The sequence below is a fragment of the Lycorma delicatula genome, chromosome 7, assembly GCF_047948215.1.
Source record: "Lycorma delicatula isolate Av1 chromosome 7, ASM4794821v1, whole genome shotgun sequence".
NCBI lineage: Eukaryota > Metazoa > Arthropoda > Insecta > Hemiptera > Fulgoridae > Lycorma > Lycorma delicatula.
The window spans coordinates 82308458-82332397 of record NC_134461.1 but is presented as its reverse complement, the minus strand read 5'-3'; the positions used below and the strand labels follow the sequence as shown (position 1 = coordinate 82332397).

Genomic DNA, 23940 nt, shown 5'->3' with positions numbered 1-23940 from the left:
CCATTCTTTTAATTACAAAACCAAGGGGATTTCTTTTTAATTTTTAGATGAATTATTTTATGTATTTATCAGTAAAAATAACATTAATCAGTAACTCTTCATCCCTTTACATGCTGTACAAGGAAATCTGTATTAAATACGGAAAACATTAAAATTATTTTATTGCTTTAGAAAATGTTTAAAGTAAATTATGATTTTTTAAAAATCTGATGTGGACATCACATGATTTCCTTGTACGCCTTTATGTATATATGTAATATACATTTTTTTAAATGAAAAGTGCATAAAATTTTATTTCATTAATAACTTCTGATATTTTTTCATATCTTTATTATTATTATTACTGAATTATTTATTGTAAAAATTTGTTTGCAATCAGAGGTTAATAATTATTAATAAATCAATTAATTAAATTAGAAAAAAAGTAAAAAAAAGAAAAGGAGACGAACTCTAATTCGAACCAAAGTACCTTCCCCTTGTAAGATCCAAATATTAAATTAATTAAAATTTTATTTGGCTATAACTCTGGAACCAATGAAAATAAGTACCACTTATGATATATTGTTGAAAAGCTCTCAATGAAGGCTTATTACTGCATTTAAGAAAAAGTTCAAAATCCAAATTGTTTTGATTTTGGGCTTATTTGGACACTTTCAGTCTAGTCGATTACAATGAAAAGGGGAGGTGCACAACTAAATGCAACTAAATGTTACAAAATTTCAACATCCTACGGCTAATTGTTTTTGAGTTATGCGAGATACATACGTACGTACAGACGTCACGCCGAAACTAGTAACAATAGATTCAGGATTGGTCAAAATGGATATTTCCGTTGAAATCTGAAAACCGAAATTTTTCGCGATTACAATACTTCCTTTACTTCGTATAAGGAAGTAAAAAGGTTACATTAAGTTAGACTTTAAAAACCAATTGTTTTTAAAATTAATTTCCTTAATTTATCTACAAATATATTAATTGTACATTGTGATTACACACAATTTATAAAAAAAAAAATAGAAAAAAAAAATGTAATTAATTCTTACAAAATAAAATGTGATTTTTTTCACCATATTAGCCTAATATAACGCAATATATAATATAAAAGTATTATATCTTTGTGGATGAGTTTGGAGAGAAATAACTTGCTTCATAATAATGATAATATTAATTATTATTATTTGTTTTGTTTGTGCAACAGAACAGCTACACAAAACGTTTGTATGTTGCACAATATTACATAAAATCATGTAGAACAATCACAATATCATAACAATAGCTACAAGCTAACAACTCACATATAAATTAAAAACACGATATTTTAAATTCAATATAATAATAATAATAACAATTATATATTCAAATACAACAAAAATAATAATTAGAATTTTAAATATGGTAGTAATGGAGCGATAATAATAACACATAGACGAAAACATATAAAATCAAAAACACAATATTAATTCTAATATATTTAAATACAAATAATCTAAAGTTAAGTAATTTTTTTTAATAATAAAAATTATTATTATTATAATAATAATATGTAAAATTCGAAGTTAGTTTTATTTTTATCCGACTTCATAAAAGAGGAGGTTTTCAGTTCACTCGTATAAATATGAGTATTTCTTCCTCCTGCGCGGCTTCACCCGCGCTGTATGGTTACTTACGGGATCATTTTTTTTTAAATTCAACTTGTGTGGCAACATTTTCAGGGTTTCCAGAGAATTTAAAAACTCCGTAGGGTAAAACAGATTGTTCAGTATCCATTGCTGTATCAATGGACGAAAAGATAGCAGAGTTGCCGAGAAGCATATCCTGAAAGATAACGTTTACATATTTAGTGCCGTCGTTTTTGGGAACTAAAATGGCCCTTTCGCATGCTATCGGTAGAGTTGTAATTTTCGTGTTTATCCGGAAACTCTTTAATTTATATCTTCGTCGAATGAAGAGATCATACTGCAGAAATTTGAGGGAAACGAAATTACACCGATTGTGGATTCTACAGGAAATTCTCCATTGCCAAATAACAGCAATTGTTGTACAAATCGCATTGCACTTCTTTCTCCTCCTAAGTGACCCGCATGTTCGTCTTAAGATTCATTTTACTTACATGTTTCTTTAAGGCTGATGACTTAAGACAGGCGTCAAGTTCATCGGATAGCATAGACCGCGGAATTACGGGCAAGGTTTGCAAAAATCCCTTGCCAGGAGGACAACAGCACTACCCATAATTCGCCTATAACTACTATTATTTTTCCACCTCTAATTGTCTACTAAACAAAAATCATTTTTTCAATAATCATCATTTCCATAGTCACAAATTTATTTACTTGTTAATTTTTGTATACTTAATCCAAAATTTTAGGTTGGTTAGAGGTTACACTGAGAGAGTGAAAAGAGGACTGGGGGTGGTAGTTTTTCCGAAGAGAAATGTGAGAGGTAGATAGGCTATAAGAGGAATTAAGAAGTAAGGACTTAAGATATGAAAACTTTTTAAGGATGACACCTGAGCACAGAAACTACTTTGTCTTCTAGAAAAAGTGTTCCCGAAAATTAAAAATTTTAACGCGAATTGTCGATTTAGCTTTACTTAATAAGATTAACATAACTTTGCAGTATCTAGCAAGTGATGATATTTTTTTTTTTTATTGAGCCTCAATTCCAAGTGCCAAAATATCACCGTCATGTTATCAATCCATTAAATCATGATTTCTAAAAATTAAATCACACTCTGCACTGAATTATTATTAGAAAAAGACTTTTTTGAAGGCATTGTTGATAAAATTCGAACATATTCAAGATGGAATGTCATCATATTAGGATACACTGATGTTACCAAACACATCAAATTAATCCGTTTACATTTATCAGTGATTGATGAATACATTTTTAAAAGTTAACTAGCCATAGGTATATGTTCCTATTTGAAATCCTTCTTTATTTTTCCTGCTACTTGGCAACAGTTAATCTAAATTTATTTATTTATTCAATGCTCAATCTATTGATACAATGTCATTAGATTTCTGGCCTTCTGGTACAGTGTTCCATCAGACATGTTTTTAAGATTGGCGCACAATACGTTGACACAATTGAATTGTGGATTACATATTTATTTTGAATTTTAATACAATTACATCTTTACATACCAAATACAGTGTTTGTTGAAAGTTCTTTTATTGTATGACATGTTCAATATGGCCGCCGTGTTAGGCCTAACAATTTCTTAAAGGCGAGTGTGTACCTTCCAGCTGACTGCGAGTCGCAAGTTCTCTTGTATATTGTCACATAACTGAACTATCTACGCACGCATATTCATAAAATTTGCTGATCTTAACGGGAAAAGGTTGTCTTTTAAATATTCACATAAAAAAAAAATCGCAAGGATTTAAATCCAAGCTCAAAGATGGTCAAAAGAAACCTCTATTGTGGCGGCCCGAAGCGATTAGAAATTACGCGATTACTAAAAACTGAATTTAATTGTATCATCGAAAAACACTGGTTCATCAATCCTGACTGGATAAAGCTGCCCAAACGATTACATTAGGTCCATATTGTTGTTTTTTGTTGTAGTATTACTGTCGCCTAAAAGCGGACATTTTGTTTGTTGACAGTCCCATCAATATGAAAATAGGCCCCGTCTGAAAACCAAGTACTGAACAGAACATTATCTTTCCCTTCCGACCACTGTGCTACTCTGATCTCTTTCGCTTGTTAGATTGTGTTAATTTATGCAGGACATCCCAACCCCGTAGGGGGAAGACACCCGCCCTGTGACGCTTCCGGTCGCCACTCCCCCCCCCCCCCGATCATAGCTCTGATGGGCTTTTAACGGGAAAATTTATGCAGGACATCTCGACCCCCCCCCCCTACGAGGGTAGAAGAACCCACTTCGTAGCGTGTCCGGTAGCTACACCACCCCTTCCGTTCCTTGCCAGTTGTGGCTGTGGCTTTAACGGAGGTCATCTTCTTGCCCTCATACTGATCACATTCCACAGTGTTCACTCCGGCCTCAACATCATTTGTCAATAGTTTGCCCTCCATTAATGGATGATAAGTCATCGGTTGAGGCTATGTGGTAAAATCTTTTCACCGTGTAATTCATGCAGCGAACGCCGTTGTATTCCGATGATTGTTTCAGTTTTTGTGAATCTTAATTTTTTCCTTTCTTTTGTTGTTTCCTGCGAATAGCGTATTCTTATTTTAATTATTTTGTTTTACCTTAATATAAAATTATGAAGTGAAGCAACAAGAAGTAATCGGCTCATAATAGTAAAGAACTGCTTTGGAATACGAAACACTCAAATCATTTCAGTAAAATTTTTAGGCAAAAATGTTGAGGAAGATAAGTTCGGAAATTGAAAAACAGACAGAGGAATGTCAAAAGAAGATGGAATATCTTCTGTTGGCTTAACGAGAAGAAGAATAAGTATTGAAACTGGAAAAGGTGAATTGAAGAGATCAAGAATCAGCGTGAGAAAGAGGTTAGATGATATGTGACAAATCGGATCGCAGCAAATAATTCCGTCTATAAATAAACATTAAATAAATAATTACCCGCCGGATAAAAGAATGATACAACAGCAAGGACCTTTTGTCCATGTATTGCGATTAGTAGGGAGATATCCCGCTATCCTTGCGTTCCATTCCAGTTCTCTCCAAACTTTACTTGTCATCAGAAATATCTGGACAAAAGGTCCTTGCCGTTGTATCATTCTTTTATCGGACGGGTAGTTATTTATTTAATGATCGACTGAATTATTTGCTGCGTTCCGATCCTTTAAACCGGGAAGAAAATATTTGACCTGGGCTGACCTTGGAAAGCTAGCCGCGTATGAGCTTCGTTCTCCCGGCTTGATACCTCTTCAGTTCGTTCCCTGAAGTCCTTTCGGTACTAGAGCCTACTGGCCTATCAGGAATGCGCCTTTTAGTGACCCTAGTGTTTGGAGGATGCAATGATCTCCCCTTTCCGGAGGGAGTTGCTTGTGCTGGCTGTGAAGAGAGAGGTGAACTCAAAGTTTTGCTTATGCCATAAATTATGTACATTTTTTTTGTAGACTTTAATCCAACAGATATTCAAAATCTGTCGGATGAAATTTTGTATATTAAAAATAAAATAAAATTTTTGTTTAATCCATTCACATACTGAAATTTTAAGTCGGCTAACACTTTTTATCCACTATATATTTATATTACAATACAATTTTGAAAATGTAAGAAGCCGCAGCTCCAATTCCAGAGATGAAGTAATTTTTGAAGTCAGGAATGAATTGAGGTATGTATTCAGACAAAGCCTAACTTACACGACTTGTTTCAAATTAACACTAGTTGAAAGTGTCAACTAAAATGATTCGGGATAAAAATATCACATTCACTTTACTGCATATTTTAGAGATTTATGGTGAAAAAAAAAAACGATAAATTAATATGGTATGATAAAACAGTGCAAATTGATATTCACCTTTGTTTAAAATATAATTTTTATTCTTAGTATCTAATATTTTATCTTCGTTTAAAGGGCAATTCAAATAATAAATTATTTAATAAATGAATTAAAAGGTGGAGAAGTTCATTTTAAAGATTTTTTATTTATATTATGATTTAGACTTGTTTGTTAATTCTTTATAAAAAAAACCATACAATTAATTTTTGAAAATTGTATTAATTATGTAACAACGAGTGGAATGAACTTCTTGATTGTTTTGTAATTTTATTTTTATTTCCGTTCTTGCGATTTTTTTTGTTCTTTTCTGTAATTTTTTATTCAATATTTTGCGGCGATATAGATTTACGCCAAATCTTATAAGATGTGAAATGGTTTGAAAAAAATTCAAAATTCAATTTTTACTTTACTGGTATCATAGCTCTAGAGCAGTGGTCTCCAAAGTGGGGTACGCGTACCCCAGGATGTACGTAAAGTGATACTTGGGGAGTACGCCAACATGCGTACTCCCCAAGACTGCACACGCGTGTACATGCACACACACTTATATATATATATATATATGTTATATGGGATACAACTTATAATTATTTCCGTCTTAGGGGTATGCAATCAAAAACGTTTGGAGATCGCTACTCTAGAGCTATACTGCAAGAAGGAAAGTATAGTATCAGTCAAAAAAATGGAGTATTTTTTGTTCGTTGCATTTTTTTATGTTTCATGTGACCCAGGGATCCCAGAAAAAAAGTGGAGGTAATGTTTGTACGTTTATTGGCGAGTTTGAAGCTTAATAAATTATGACCGGCTAAACCGATTTTGATGAAATTTTGTACAGAGATTCGTGTATATGGGGGAATTTGATGATAAAAATTTGGGAATCAATTTTCTCAAAATTTTTCAAACATAACCCACTTCATATTAAGATCAGTACATGCGTGTATGCTTACCTTACCATTTTTTTTAAATGCCCCAAAACTTTCTCTTCCCCAAAAATCGAAAAAGCTATATTTTTATTTATTGCTTATTTTTAACGGAATTTTTTTTTTTTTTTCTTAGGCATACTAGTAGTGTAAACCACCAAAAAAGAATAATTTTGAGACAATATTGTGGATGGGGGAGCCAATCAAAATTTAAAAATATCGATTTTTAGAATTTAGAAAAAATGTCTTTCAGTTTATTTTTATTTATCAATATTTTCCCACTATTTAAGAAGAAATAACCAATTTCAGGAAAGTATTACAACTATGTTGTTAGATTTTATGTAATTACTCGTACATTAAGGGAAAATCTTGTGTTAATATGATAACTTTTCTTTTTGTTAAATACACATAATTTACTATTGTTTAGCCTATATTTAAAAAAAAAAATTTATAAAATTAAATAAATATTAAATAGGTAGTTTTTAATTGTTAGTTTTCTGATGATTAGAATTAGGGTAAATATTACATATAATACACACTTTACACTTTTTTGGTAAAATTTTGTGATCAATATCTCCAGTAGGTGGGGGGTAGATAGTTTTTTAGGGTCAATTCCCATATTTTAATATTTTAAAGTGTAAATAAAAAATATTTTACATTTTCACTTACTACTTTTTTTATATTACGCAATTTTTAAAAAAGTTTTGTAATTATATGACGTTTTGTAAACCACTTAAATATTTTTTTATTAAATTTGAAAACAATAAAGATAATAGATAAATGATGATATTTACGTCATAAATAGTATGGTGTGATGACGAACTGGAGTATAATTATTTCGTCATAGTTGTTAATCCTATTATTTAACGTTATTTAGGACAGTAAATCCCTTCAAAAATACTATCGTTCAGTCTTCTGCCTCTTTGAATCTTTTTAATTTTATTTTTCTACGTATTTCCCGACATCCCTTCTTTTATATTTTTTTTTTTTACATTTTTTCTTGTATATTTATATGCTAATTTATTTCCAGTTTTTATTGTTATATATATATTTCTTTTAACTGCTAATTATTATATGTTGTTTACCTTGCGTAAATAATTCTTTACAGGGTTATCATTAAATCTCTACTACGTTACCTTAATAGTATATCTGTGCGCACGCGTGTGAGAATGCTAGTTCTCTTTTAATTTTTCTCTTTCCCCTTCTATTTATTGTTATTTCTTCCTCTACTCTTTCTTCTTTTGCTGACCCTCGTTCTCATTGTAAATTGTTCTAGTGTAGTAGTCATCTATTCTCTGTATTATTATTGCAAATAATGACTCATTATATTTATATATAAGTATAAACGTTTTTTGTTTTGATATTTACTTTTCATTCTTACACTCATTTTACATTTATATTCGTAATACACCGTAAACGTTAGTAGTGGTGAGTGTGCCTGTCCTTTTCGTATTATTATTATTGTAATACTTCCTAGTTCCGATTCGAACCTTTCTTTCGTCCAGTTCGTCATTGACATCTAGTCGCTTCGGTTGGATTAAAGTGTCTTGATTTTTGTCTTGGATATTGTTTGTTAAATAGTTGTATGCTATTTGTTCGCTCAAAAATAGTTTTGTTTTATTTTTTTATTTATATAAAATAAAAATGTTATTCGTACCACAACGTCGTTATACTCTACCGATGTCTCTATGTAAGTACATATATTTTTTTTTATTATATTTTATTTAATTAATTTTTTTCTAAGCATTAAAACTTTAACCTATACATAATATAAACGATACACCAAGTTACTAGGTCAATTGTTTTTATATCTTTTTTTTTATTATTATAATTCATAATATATTATTTATGCTACAATATTTTTAAGTATTAACAATGTAACCTCTTAAGAATATAGGACAATTTGAACAATATAACACTTAAATTCACTGATTTTTTTTATAGTTGTATCTTGTTTTGTTTTTTTTCAAAAAAACATTAATTTGAATCAAGTATTATCTTTCTATTGTTCTTATACCTTGTTGATAATAGCTAATAATAGTTGTTAAATTATGTAATTGTCGAAATATTATTTTAATTATTAACGTGAATAGTAATATAAAAAAAGATAACACTTTGTTTTCCTATTCCAATAAAAAAAACTTCTTTAAAATTGTTAGTTTTCAACAACTACTTCATATGTTTAAGTTTGTCCCTAGAATTACGATACCATAAAATCACAACGACCTTTTCTGTGTTAATTGTTTCACAAAAAAAAAATACTCTTCCAATTTTCATGAAGTAAAATGAACGTAAAAAAAATAATAAAGCCACTTTTTTTAAACGCACTGAAAAGTAAAAAATACTTATTTTCATTAGCAGTTTATAATTAATTAAAGAGTTTATAATTTATTATTAATTGTCTGACTTTAATTTGGGTCTGATATTTTAAAGTCGGATTAAAAAGAAGTTATTAGTTTTTAAAAACAGTTTTTCTTCATAATAGTTTTTTTTTTATATGGATAGAACATAAAATAATGTCCGTACAAAAAAAAATCTGTAAGAAATGAAAAAAAAACATAAAAGTAAAAAAACAACATAAAATAAACTTTATGCGAAAGCTAAGAAATTCATCCACAGAAATACTGAACCCAGTTAAAAATATACAGTAAATTTTATGAATCCTAACGGATATATTTAATACAACATTAAATAAATAATTTAAGTAAATTCTAATACTTCTGTAAAGTGGTTAATTTATAATTAATTTGAATAAACTCACAATATAGCTTTTTACTTAGTATGATTTTATTAAATCGCTTCTTTTTTTTTTTTAATTAACTTACATGATGAAATAATGAATACCAATTAAGAGCTCATGGTAATAGTAAAAATACAGTACTTGTATAATAATTTTATTTATTTATTAGAGAAGATTACGGTCTCGATTTTATCAGATAAGCAATTCGTTTTACGGAATTCTTTTTGTACAAATTACAAGATTTGTTGTTAGAAGAATGTACGAATTACAAGGATTTTACTTGGGTTCGTAAGCTAGCCACATTCACGGAACCATCAGGATGCCAGTGACAGACTGACGCGAAAGGTATTCAAAAGTTTAAGACGGATTCAGCGGTCGTTCAGAAATACACCTCCTACGGAATACAACTCCAAGGAGACAGGGATGAGGAATCAATTATATATATTTTAGGAAAAATTAGGAGGCTCAACTTTATCCAGTGGGTACTTTAATCTATCGGGTAATATTACACGATTTATTACAGTTGTAATCCACAACTTCGTCCATAAATAAATAAATAAATTTAAATATACCCCTAAATAAATAATTACCCGCTCGATAAAAAGAATGAAACAGCAGCACCCTTGCGACGTAAGTCCCTACTTACGTCGCAGACTCTGCGATTAGGACATACATAAATCTCCCGCTATCCTTGCGTTCCGTTCCGATGTAGTACAGCCTGTTGAGAATTATTGTGCAACCATAAAATAAAATAGCAAACTGAATCACCAGGTTGACTTTTACAAACTGTTTATATAATAGGAAGAATACACTATTTCTACAAATCATTTTATCTGTAGAATTACATCTACATTATTGAAAATGGGGGAAAAAACCATAATGATAAAAAATACAAAGGAGGAACCATAGAAAAACAATCCCTATAGCTGATTTAAATTTATGCTGTAACAAACTTTCCTTTTCATTCAGTAACTAAAGAGCTAATAGACAGGTATAAGATCCCTTTAGGAACAACCTCGCCGACTATCTGATTTGTATGACTTAGGGAAACAGCCAACTAACAATTAATAGTTTATTAGAAGTAAAGTAAGAGAAAATTGGCAAATTTTGAGAAAGGAACTATATACCCTTAGAGAGACCGTAAAGAAAGATAAATAAACGTATCTAAAGAGTGATTCAACTGCTACTAGAAAAACCTTAAAATACAAAATATTTTCGAGTGATATTTGTCTTTACAAAGGATGAGTGTAGCACATAATTTATCAATTATTCTATTTTATCGTGCTTAAATTAATATTTTCTGTAAGGAATTTCTTTTTCTCTGTGTTCTAGAAAGCGATCTGAGGATACATTTGAGGTTTTCTATGGAAAAATATTTTTCAATATTGTATGAAATGTAGACGTGACCAACTGAAAAATCAATTATTCTATCAGATCCCAGTTAGAAAATATGCCATTTATTAGGATACGTTTAGATTTCAATGATATTTAAGACAAATTCGATTAGTAATATGCGTAAAATTGGCAAAACGTTTTTTGGCAAAGCTTAAGAAAACCGGTTTAAGTATTTCTATTTTATGAATAATAATGTTCTTTTGAAAAAAGTTATTTTTATTGATAAAGGAATATTATACCTGAGCGGAACTCGAATCCATAACTTCCGAATGAATGACAGAAACGCTATCGCTTTGCCGTGGATTTCGCATGTTTATATATACTCCCGGCTAAACTGGTCATATAATACCTTACATAGCTTTTACATTGCAATTTTTTTTTTAATTTTTTGCTTTACATATATTAAGAGTCTGACTTTTATTTTTATAATAAATTAATTTCATGTTTTAATATAAAAAAATAACAAAAATTTATCAATACGATTACAAATTTTTTTCGTAACTGATTTTTTTTCTTTGACATTATAATGTTAATCTTCTACATCGTATATATAAAAATGAATTTTGTTTGTTTGTTCCGTATGCGTTCCTTTTCTTCATCCGATTCAAATGAAACTTAGGTGAGTTGTTATGCGCACGTCCGCGAAGGTTTCTGAATTATTTTGGACCCGCTAAGAGGCGCTGGGGTCGAGATATTTCGAAAAATTGTATTTATGGACCGATTTGGAATATACATTAGTTAGGTGAAAAGAAACATTTTTGCAAAAATATATCGCTAGGTGGTGCCGGTGTCGAAATATTTAAGAAACAAACAAACAAATACGCAAACAGATTTTCTTCTTCTATATATATAAAAGGCAATGTTCGTATGTGTGTCCGCTATAGACTAAAAAACTACTGGACCGATTTACGCGCGGGTAAACGGGAAAAATCGGAAAAGGGAAAAGGGAGGGAAGGGGGAAAGGAGGAAATGTTTTCCAATATTAATTAAGAATAATTATTTCGTAAAAACATAATTTTCTTTGAACTATTATGCATTATAATAACTGACGTATCTTTTAATTAAAATATGAGTAAATACGTGGTGCAATCACTTAATACGAGACTCGTAATATCAAGATTCGTATTAATGACTCTTTATTTATTGAATAACACTCGAAAATTATTCTAACTGAAAGATAACATTAATGACGTCATATAAAAAAAACAGGCCAATATCATTCTCCAGACAGCGATACTGGATTAATATTTGTGACGCATTATAAAATGAAAATTATTATCAATCACAAGTATTAATTTAGCAATTAATCAATAGAAATAATCTATTATATTAAAAATGATTACTTAGTAGGATGAATTCGGCTACGATAAAAAATTAAGAACATTTTATTTTTTTATAATAACATAACAATCATAAATTATTTTTAAAAAATGGATCGACAAAACTCTGTTTTGTATTAACATATAAATGTTGTAACATATTTATCTAATCTAATAAATAAAACAAAATCAAAAACTCTTGGCTGTTAATCGTGGGATTTTTTTATAATTTTTTTTTTTTAATAAAAAAATAAAGTATTTACTTAAAAGAATTAATCAATACATTGTAATTATGAAGCAGTTTAATACCTCTGACGTTCAACGCGTCAGCTGCTTGTTTTTCAGGTAATTTTTTAATAACACAAATGGATAACAGTAACAAAGAGATATTTCTCTATCTAATTCACATACTCTCTTTTTTCATTAATTAACATGATATACTACGTCATAAAACATACGATAAAAAACGAATAATATTATAAATAATCGATAACCGTATAATTCTGACGTTAACAAATTAAATCATGTTAGTAGTCCCACTAAAACAGTTGCAGGTGACCTGATATGAGGTACAAGTCACTTGCGAAATTAGCACATCTGTACTCATGATAAAAAATGCCAGATCATGCTTACTAAAGAAAATAAATAATGAAGCGGGTTTTTGTAGTTTTTTCGCTGAGCTAACTTATCGTACGGCAAGCCCATCGAAAATACAAATGATATTCAACCCTACACGTGATATCTTCACTCTGATCACCACAGGAACTGGCTGTATAGTTATCATCATTACTGTCAGAGAAATCAATATTCTGATTAGTAACATTTGTTTCACGTCCTAATAGCTATTAGAAAGAATGGGACAGGTGCTATGAAACAAAATAATTGATGCACTTCTGTTGAGAAACAATGTAATATCCATAATTTTTTATGTAGTAATTAATGTAGGGGGTAAAAAAACACACTACATTCAAATGGATGTAATAAAATATATCTACGGCTTGGGGGTTTGATTATAAAGTAACAAAAATAACTAAAATCGTGTAATTCTACAATAGGTTTTTTTATTACCTTCGATGAGGTAATGAAGTGAAAATTAACGGGAGTGACCCTAAAGGAAAGTTCGAAATGATAATAATGAATTATAAAATTTAAGATATTACTTAAAGACATTCATTTTATTAGAACTGCAAATATTACGCGCGCGCCCACACATGTATATTTATTTATATATACCAGGTTACAGAGTAACAGCACAGTGATATGATCTCAACAGTACTCTGCAGAGATGCCAAGGCATCTGTGCGCATTCTGGCGTGTAAATGTACTGGTTAATATGTAGTCTTGAATAGACTCAGGCCGTCCTCTCCTGAGACGTGTGGTTAATTGAACCCAGCCACCAAAGAACACAAATCAGCTGATTTGGAAGTCGAGAGTTCCAGCGTTCAAGTCCTAGTAAAGCCAGTTATTTTTACACGGATTTGAATACTAGATCGTGGATACCGGTGTTCTTTGGTGGTTGGGTTTCAATTAACCACACATCTCAGGAATGGTCGAACTGAGAATGTACAAGACTACACTTCATTTACACTCATACATATCATCCTCATTCATCCTCTGAAGAATTATCTAAACGGTAGTTACCGGAGGCTAAACAGGAAAAAGAAAGAAAGAAAGAAAGCCACCAAAGAACAAACCCACCGGGTTGGTCTAGTGGTTAACGCGTCTTCCCAAATCAGCTGATTTGGAAGTCGAGAGTTACAGCGTTCAAGTCCTAGTAAAGCCAGATATTTTTACATGGATTTGAATACTAGGTCGTGGATACCGCTGTTCTTTGGTGGTTGGGTTTCAATTAACCACACATCTCAGGAATGGTCGAACTGAGAATGTACAAGACTACACTTCAGTTACACTCATACATATCATCCTCTGAAGTAATACCTGAACGGTAATTCCACGAGGCTAAACAGGAAAAAGAAAAAACCACCAAAGAACACCGGTATCCGTAGTCTAGCATTCAAATCAATCATATAAAAGCACCTACCTTTACAAGGATTCAAACCTTATTAGAACTCTCGACTTCGAAAATCAGTTGATTTTGCGATCACGAGTTTTACCACTAGATAAACCCAGCGGGTTAAACACACACATATATATATATATACATATATATATATATATATATATAGAGTTGTATTAAAGTATAGAAACGGTTTCTTATTTAAAAAATGAGGGATACTAGGAGATAGAAACAAGTTCGGATCTGTAGTTATAAAATTACTACTGAAATGCAAAAATGAAATTTTACAGAAGTGTTTCAAATTTTTTCCGCCATATTGAATCAAACTTATTTTTTTAAATAGAAAGGACTTATGATACATTTTAATGTACCTTCGAGAAAACCGGCGGCAAAAAATGTTTCAGGTCCTTATTATTTAATAGTTACAAATTCGTATCATTTTTCTGTTAACTTTTCTTCTGTTTAATTTTTAATAATAATTTTTTTTTCATAGACTATTACATCAATTTTCTCAGAATTAAATTTTCTACAACTGTTGATAATAAAATTTACACATTTATTAGTAATTTAACAAAGTTATTGTAATGTCTTTGTTGAGTATTGGTTACCTTTCTTAGCTTCATTCTTTTATTATATGTTGACGTGTTTCGGAACCATTCTATTGTCAAAACTTGTTGTACTCGGAGTACACTATTCAAAGAAACGCGTCAACACATAATAAAAAATTAAGTTAAGAAAGGTAAACAGTAATCAACATAGAAATTATGGTGTTCTTAGCAGCAAAGATAATAGCATTTATTATCTTAATTAAAATTTAAAAGTATTGTACTTCATACTTTAAAAAGCGTGTTTTTCGTCTCGAATTTTCTGTTTTAGGTTGGATATCATGAAGACTACGAGAGATACAGTTTTGGGACATGTTTTATCCGACTTTTCAGATCAAAAACATAAGAAATTATCGAATTTACCCCTTACATAATGCCTTAAAATTTTCAGTGTAATATTATCATTTCGCCGGGGAAACTGAAATCCGGGCGTAATTTTTCGCTAGCCGTAACTCGATAACAAAGTATTTTTGGACATGAGTTTCTATGAACGTTTTTCCTTATTTTAAACCCTGCAATCAGTTTCCAAATTATTTCCTTTTCCTCCTGAATCACTCTTTACATATATATATGTATATATATAAACACACGCACACACGGAGGAAGTGATTGTCCCTTGAGATGTATTATGCCGAACTTAAAGGACTGATTCAGGAATTTAAAAAAAATTGTATGTGGACAAATGCACTTTCTATTTTTCCTGTTCTATTGTAACCAATAATAAAAATTATTTTTAATCATTTTAATTCAGTTATTAAAGAGACAGACTTATAGGCCATACTAAGGCATCCTGGAATAGTCGCTTTAATATTGGAAGGACAGGCAGAAGGAAAAAATTGTGTAGGCAGGCCACGTTTGGAATATGTAAAGCAAATTGTTAGGGATGTAGGATGTAGAGGGTATACTGAAATGAAACAACTAGCACTAGATAGGGAATCTTGGAGAGCTGCATCAAACCAGTCAAATGACTGAAGACAAAAAAAAAAATTAAACGAAACGTAAAGCCTCAAAATTTTTTAACTGCGTAATTTTTGCGATCCACTTTAAAAATGTCAGCTATTTGTCAACCGATTTGAACAAATAAGATTTAATTTTATTTATAATAAATGGCTTAACATTTTATTTAAAAATATAATTTGATAAAACTAATGAATACGAAGCTATAAATGATTAAAAAAAATTAATTTAAACTTTTGATATATTTAAATGTAAAATTTCCAGACGTTTTGGTTTTACAGGTTATTGTTTCATACATTTACACCAGATTTATTAAAATATTTCAGTCGGTTCTTTTGATATATAATTTTATTGAAAAAATCAAACAAGAAATGGTGGACTAGGAAAATGAAACGAAATATGGCATTTATCTATATGAACGTTTTTGTTTATTTTAATTCAGTCCTTGCTTAGTTACATCTCCGGGGTTACCTGCATATATAGTTTCTTTGAATGTTTTATGTTTATGGTAAATTACATAAACTAGTACTGTACTATGATGAGTTTTTAATAAAAATGATTTATCCTATTTTTAGCTACTTCCATCCGTTTAAAAATACTTTTGCTATGCAAACCGGATATGATTTAATTATTTCCGGTTATTCTTTTTATAAAAAATATTGCATCAGGAAAAAACTGAAATGAGGAAATTCTCTAATTTTATTTTTATTTTTTTTTTTACGGAAAAGCAGAGTATGTTTAGATAATTTATCTAGTTTTAATAGGGGATTTTTTTTTTGTATAAAAAACGATTGTAAGTTGTTGTAATCCTTTAACATTTTATTGAATGATTAATGACGATTCTTATTTAGTAATAAAGAATAAATATATTTAAAAAATATTTCTTTATTACGTTTTACCGTGTAATTTATTTTTGGAAACTAATTAAGGTACAATTTAAAAAACCTCAATGTTCTTAAAGTAATTTATTTTTACGTAAGAATTTTTTATCATTGTGAATATTGATAATATTAGAAAATTATTATTTAACAACCTTGAAAAAATCAGAAATTATTATACATAATTGCAATACATTATCTTAATAATAATAATTATTTGTTTTGTGAATACCCCGACTATAACTGCTTCGTAAGAAAATTCAAAATTGAAGCATTTTTCTCTTTCCTTTATCTACTGATACGCTAATGATAAGTAAACATAATTTTTATCATAAGAATCACTAACCTTTTTCTCTAAGATTTTAAAATGTTTTATAGTACATTTTATTTGTGTATCTATATCAAATTTAAGTTTTCAACAAACGATTAAGATAAAATGTATTCTAAATTCTCTCCCATAAAGGATCAAAGTGGCCCAGTCCATTACTATTCTGATTGTGCATTACGCAAGCTATCCTAATATTATGAAATTAAATCATGTAATTTACAAAATGCTTCAAGAAAAGTACCACCCATCATAGAATGAGGGTCGTATAACGCCTGTTATTGGTTCAGACACGCAGTAGGAAATTTTCATTATTTTAAACCTCTCATATGCATTCAGATCACCAGATTTGAATAGTATTATCCTTTCCCAAAAATATATATATATTCTTTTTTAATTAAACTGCATTTCATGAACAGATATTACTTATCGTCAAAATATATTTTTTAAATGTTAGTTTTTCTCTATGTATACTATATTTTTCATACAGGAAAAGTTTGGAAAGGAAAATTTGCATTTATCATAATGGAAATTAGGAAAATGCTCTATCTTATGTCAAGGAATTCGAAAAATAAGTCGTGAAATATAAATTTTGGCTTATTAATTTTTAATATAAAAAATAACCCGTCCAAAATTACTTGAAAAAGTGTAGAATTAAATGATTTTCCATTGATTTTTTTTTTTATTGAATCAAACACATTTTTATATTTAGATAGCTATTTATATATTTAGAGACAGCTCTATTATAGCATTGTATAGACGGGAAATTAAAAGGTCTCTTTTCTTTTTTGATATCTTTTTCGATTATCCATAAAATTAGCTTTAAAGGTGCGATGGTATACGGCGCGGCGGCTCAACCAACACAGCCATTGTTGCTGTGTGTACGAAGTGACTGGCTGTAACTTGAGTAAAAAAAATAAAATAAATAAATAAATAAAGAATGAGAAACGTAGTATGGTCACCTCCTCGAGATGTTTGTCGAGTAACGCTAACAACCGTACAAAATACGTTTTTACCCATACGAAAGATGGATAACCAGTTCTAAGATGGGTCGACTATTCTGAAACCCGCATTCTTTAGATCAGTCAAATTTCGAGTCCTCTATTTTTGCCCTACCTCTCTTCTTTTGTTTAGCCTCCAGAACCACCGTAAGGTATTACTTCAGAAGATGAATGAAGATGATATGTATGAATGTAAATGAAGTTGTCTTGTACGGTCTCAGTCGACCATTCCTGAGATGTGTGGTTAAATTTCAAGTCCTGTGCTGAGAAAACTGTTGTTCTAAACAAATTATAATATACTGATAGTTTTTATAAATTGAACAGGCTTTAATTGTTATTTATTAGCCTTATTCTCACAAGCATGAGGATAACGACATAACCACTATGTCATTATCCACCACCACGGTCCACCGGAGTGGCTTGACTAATTCACCCTGGTTAGTAGTTTTAATAAATGTATATGTATAGGTCTTAAGAATAATAGTGATATTTTTTTTTAATTTCTGCAAAAAAGTGAAATTTTAAAATCAATGTAAATAACGCCAGGAGAAATTCGGTAACATCTTTAACTTTTTTTTAGCTCAAAAAATACCTCCATACTTGAAATCTAATTTAATAAGAAAGGAACTGATTAATTGCTTAATTAGACTTTGACTGGGTTTTTATGTAATTAATAAACCAATTTTAATGTCGATTTAAAAACTTTAGACATATCATTTAATAAAAATTTAATAGATTCTTCTTTTTTTCAACCTATTTTGTAAATTATATTAGTGAGAATGCCCTCGCATATTATACTTATTTTGAAATCATTTAATACATTTCAATAGAATAATACAAAGATATACGTGAACCAAATATATGAATTGAAATAAATTATAATTAATTAACCAACTTTAGTGACATACTAATTGTAGTAGATTACATTAGTATAATCTGTAACCTTAGAAATGGGTTTGTTGTGTGGGTTTTATTTTACTGTGTATAAGAAAAGGGTGATTAGTATTCAAGGAAAAACCAGTTATGTCTAGAGTTAGGTATGTAGTATGAACAAGCAACTTTTTTATCAGCTTATTGAATCCGACTTTTAAAAAAATACTCCGGTTAGTTAGCTGATTTTTATTAGTTTTTTTATTTCGAAAAACATCCATAACATATGTCATAGAAATTCTAGTTTTTAAAGGTTTAAAAGTGGTATTTTTATTACGTTATGTTAATAATATTTTCATTAAAACTGTTTGAAATTAAACATAAATTATTTGCGTATTCATCAAAGGTTTTATTTCACTTTCAATATTGTTTTGCTCGTTAGATTAAACAAATTACTGTTGATTAGATGACTTGATATGAAAACAAGTCTCAATCGATGTAATGACATAACCATACTTAAGAAAGACGAAAACACGTCAGCTAGGCTTATTACTATTAGCCAAAGTAAAAAAGAAAGTGGTTTCCCATAGTCTTCTTTAACTCTCCAATTACTTTTTGCGCATCAGTATACGAGGCTAATTGAAATGTACTTTATATATAAATGTAATGGTGAACGTGTCTTCGCAAATCAGCTGATTTCGAAGTCGAGAGTTTGAAGGTTCAAATCCTAGTAAAGGCAGTTACTTTTATACGGATTTGAATACTAAATCGTGGATACCGGTGTTCTTAGATAGTTTTTTCTGGTCGGTCCAGACTGATGGGTATAACTTCACTCGGAGCGTCTGGTTACTCTAACGAACTTTCCCATCTACCTGCTGTATATCCGGCATGGTAGGTCGGCTCGTTCAGCTCTTTTGAGGAGTCTTTATTGTACACTTTCTTGACGCCGTTATACCCGGAGGCTAAACAGGGTAAAAAACGTTCTTGAAAAAACCGCAGGATCCCATCGGGATCCTGTGTTTTTTTTAACCTCTACCTTGGGGCCTGATGCCTAAAAGAAAACTCAGAGGAAATTATTCGCCCACGGTTTTCTACGGCCAACTTTATTCAGATGATCTTAACCAATACTGTGGACAATGCGTGCCACGTTGTGTATGTCTGCAGCGTATTCCTAATGATGTTCTCTAGGATAAGCAGGCTGAATTCTCTCCTGCATGCTTCTTCAAAATGCTACAGGAACCGATCGCACATGATCACGTGTATTTTGCGATGTCCTCCACCCTGCAATAACCATATTTAGTGGAGAATCTTAGCGTGTACCGCAGAGGGTATGCCTTAAAACACTCGTAAACGATGAGGAACTGTGCCAATTCGTATCTCACTTCTCCGTGTTTTCGACACAGACATCTCTGAAAGTTCGGGATCAGTTTGTAAGTCCATCTGCCTTTCATTAATTGATCCCATCTATCCTGTCACCTGTGGACAAGTGATGCTTCCGTATCTGTCCGTCCACCTGTACATCTCTTCTTGATGAGGTTATCCAGAGGTTAATAATAGTTACTAATGGATCATAATGAATTTTGCAAATGTGAGCCACGCCTGACCGACTCGAACCAGGAACCTTCTGACAAAAGATAGAGAGTTTACTACTAGGTCAAGGAGATCAGCTCATTTCTACTTTATTGCACGAAGTAAAGGAAGTATTGTGATCGCGAAAAATTTCGGTTTTCAGATTTCAACGGAAATATCCATTTTGACCATCCCTGAATCAATTTTGACTAGTTTCAGCGTGACAACTGTACGTACATATGTACGTGCGTATATATTTCGCATAACTCAAAAACGATTAGCCGTAGGATGTTAAAATTTTGGATTTAGGACTGTTGTAACATCTAGTAGTGCACCTCTCCTTCTGATTACAATCGGCTGAACCAAAAGTGTCCAAAAAAGCCCAAAATCCAAAAAAACAAATTGGATTTTTTCTTAACTGCAGTAATAAGCCGTCATTGTGAAATTTTCAACGATATGTAAGTGTTACTTATTTTCATTGGTTCCAGAATTATACCCAAATAAAATTTTAATTAGTGAAAGTATTTAGCTCAACGGGAAGGCACATCGGTTCGGACAGAATTCATCTCCTTTTTTTACCTTTTTTTCTAATTAAATATATTGATTTATTAAGCCGTAATTGTAAAAAAAATTACAATAAATCATAATTCAATAATAACAATAAAAAAATATGAAAAAATATCAAATGTTATTAATGAAATAAAATTTTACGTGCTTTAAATTTAAAAAGAATGTGTGTATGTAATTTAAGTGGCATACAACGAAGTCATGTGATGTCCAAATCAGATTTTTTTATAATTGTTATAAAATGTATCGAAGTAAATTTATATATATTTATAATATATTTTAAAAATATATTATTAAATCGATTAAAAATTTTTGTATGAAAAAACATAGGCCTAATTTTACAATGTATATGAACAAAAACATGTATATTATAGTTTTACGCAATATGTAATCTAGTATGTTTAAATTATCTTTTACATGTCTACTTAAGTACGTATTTTTTTTTTTACATATTACCTACTTCAAATATTTTGAGTGTATACAGTATTTGACTGGTAGATAAATCTTTATTGGTTTAGAGTATACAACATCAAGTGATATAATTCTGAAAATGATATTATAATTTTTATGTTATCATTATTTTAAATGTAATATAACACCAGATGAGGGTGTTGTCGTACTATGACGAAACAGGGTAGGTTATGTTAGGTTAGGTTTGTAATCTAATAGCGTTTACTGTCGTAAAAAACACCAGTTGTAACAATTCCAAGAAAATAATTGTAGTTTTCCGTGAAATTATAGGTCGTGATTTCATTGAAGGTTAAAATATTAATATCTATATATAGATATGTATAAACATCGTTATTGTAATTTATTCATTGTTTAGAATTTAACAAAATCCCGATATTACGTAAGATTATATTTTTATTAATTAATAATTGCATTATCTCTAATCGTAATAACTGTTGATTTTTTTATTTCTTTAAATATCTAGATCATTTGAAGGAAAATCTTTTTTTCTTTTTTCTTGAAATTTTATTATTTATTATAGAATGATTATCTCATATCAAATTGATGTTTATGTTAAAGGTTAGTGATACAATTCTCGGAAACATTTTGAGATCCAATTCATAAAAATATTCATTCATTATTGCACGAGATAAAAATAAAATCTTCAGACTGATAATGAATAAGATTAAATGTTGAACTGAAATTGGGTGTACTGCCATTTGTAAAACAGTGAATCTAAACAATAACAATGTACTAAAACCTAAAAAGTAATTAATTTTTTTGTCAACATGATTTAAAAATCCCGATTTGGTTAATAATATTAAAAAGATGTCATAACTGTCCTGGCATTGGTTATTTATTCTTACACAGTGGAAAAATAATAATAAATAAAAAAAATTCATTACATAAAAAAATAACTTTTCGATTTTTGGGGAAGGGGAGAATTTTGGGGCACATTTTGTTTAAAAATGGAAAGATAAGAAGGAACGAATGTACTGAGCTTTAATATAAAGTTGAGTTATGTTTGCAAAATGTTTAGAAAATTTATTCCCCAAAAAATATCTACTTCAACCCGTGGAAATATTGACCCCAAACTTTTATCAAACATTGTCCCATGTACACTAGTCTCTGTACAAAAGTTCATCAAAATCGATTAATCCAGTTAAAAGTTATTAAGCTTCAAACAACACATACGTGCTCGTGTCAATACATACGTACATTACGTACGATTATTATCCCCCAATTTTTTTTTGTTTTTTGGGGTCCTTGGTCACAAAATATCGAGAAATTAAAAAAAACTCATACCCTATTTTTTGCTGATACCACATTTTACTTCTTAAGCATACCTCTAGAGTTGTGATGCTTTCTTTTTTTTTTCGTTTTCCTGTTTAGCCTTCGGTAACTACCATTACCGACGAAGTTTTTTAAAAACTTCTCTCCTCGCTTCGAAGTCTCAACCCTGTTTCTCACAAATAAAATAAAAATTATGAAGTATTCAAATTTTTAATTTTTTTGAAATTTTGAAAGTAAAAATACGATTACGTATTAAGAATCGTGTAGGAATCGAACGGTGAACAGTTTCTTTCTTGATTCCGTGGGAGAGGGTTATTTAAACAAATTTTTATTAATTTTACCTGTTTAGAAAAATTATTTTTGTTTTATTATTTTTAATTAGTTTTTTGTAATTTACAAACTTAAACTTAATTTATTTTTTTATTGTTTTATGTTTATTTTGTTAAAATTTTAGCATATCCTGCTTACCAGATATAACAACTTGATAAGTATTTATGATTTGATAAATATAATTACTTGACTATAATCTTTCAAGAGTAAAAAAAAAAAAATATTCAAGAGACACAATTAGGGTAGGTTCTACAAAAGTATGATGTTCATTATACAGCCAAATCCTGTGATGAATGATTAACAGAAAAGTATCATTTATAAAGCTGAATATCATGGAAATTTCGGTGGACTTGGCATGGTGATATGCCTGTACCTTTGAAGAAGGCAGTGGCAAATCACTTAACTTCTCATTTTCCTTTGCATGTGTGGCATGAGATGCTTATTCTTGAGAATGACTATTTCTTCTTTAGAAATGTTCATTAATTTACGTCAGGTCACCTACACTTGTTTGTTATTGTTTGTCATTTTTACATACATAATAGATATGTATTACCATATGGAATATTTAAATCAAGTTATGTAACCCTTTCTTTTTCTGTTTCCTCCGGGACCATCGTAAGTGTATTAACTTCAGAGAGTGATATATATATATATATATGAATCTAAATGAAGTGCAGTCTTTTACAGTCTTAGGTCGACCATTCCTGAGATTACCCAACCACCAAAGAACACCGATCGGTATCCACGATCTAGTGTTCAAATCCGTATAAAAGTAATTGCTTACTATGATTTGAACCTTAGAACTCTCGACTTCAAAATTAGCTAATTTGCGATGGCGAGTTCACCAGTAGACCAACCCGATTGGGTGAAGTTAAATAAATCTGTTTGATGGTATACATTCTCAATTTTATTTTACTAAAGTATCCAAATTTTAAAGCCCACACACGTTATTATGGATTATAATATTTCCTTGGTGTTTCCTATAGGTAAAAGTTCTTATTTATTTTTTAGAGAACTAATTTTCTGTCAACATTTTCCAAACAAAAAATTTCCCTACTAAAGTATTCTCTCGGGCTTTCATCCGGAAGTCCCTAGTTCAAATTCCGATCAGGCATGGTATTTTTCATAGGTTACAAAATTCAATTTCCACACTCCCACGTACTAGCTTTTCTGTCAGCTTCTGTGATGAATTAATTAATCGAACAAAATAAAAATTATTTCAGTTATTTTTCCGTTTCAGCCAACTACGGACCAGATTTAACAC

At 30.1% G+C, this 23940-nt stretch overlaps 1 protein-coding gene across 1 annotated transcript in view; it reads left to right on the top strand.

Annotated features, from left to right (window-relative positions):
• The first annotated feature begins 7805 nt into the window (after window positions 1–7805).
• LOC142328176 (dual specificity protein phosphatase 10-like) overlaps window positions 7806–23940 on the top strand; it is a 249020-nt gene continuing 232885 nt past the window's right edge. Inside the window, exon 1 of the mRNA XM_075371726.1 lies at window positions 7806–8050. Coding sequence (XP_075227841.1) covers window positions 8005–8050 — 46 coding nt within the window. The 5' untranslated portion in view covers window positions 7806–8004. The remainder of the gene's footprint in view (window positions 8051–23940) is intronic.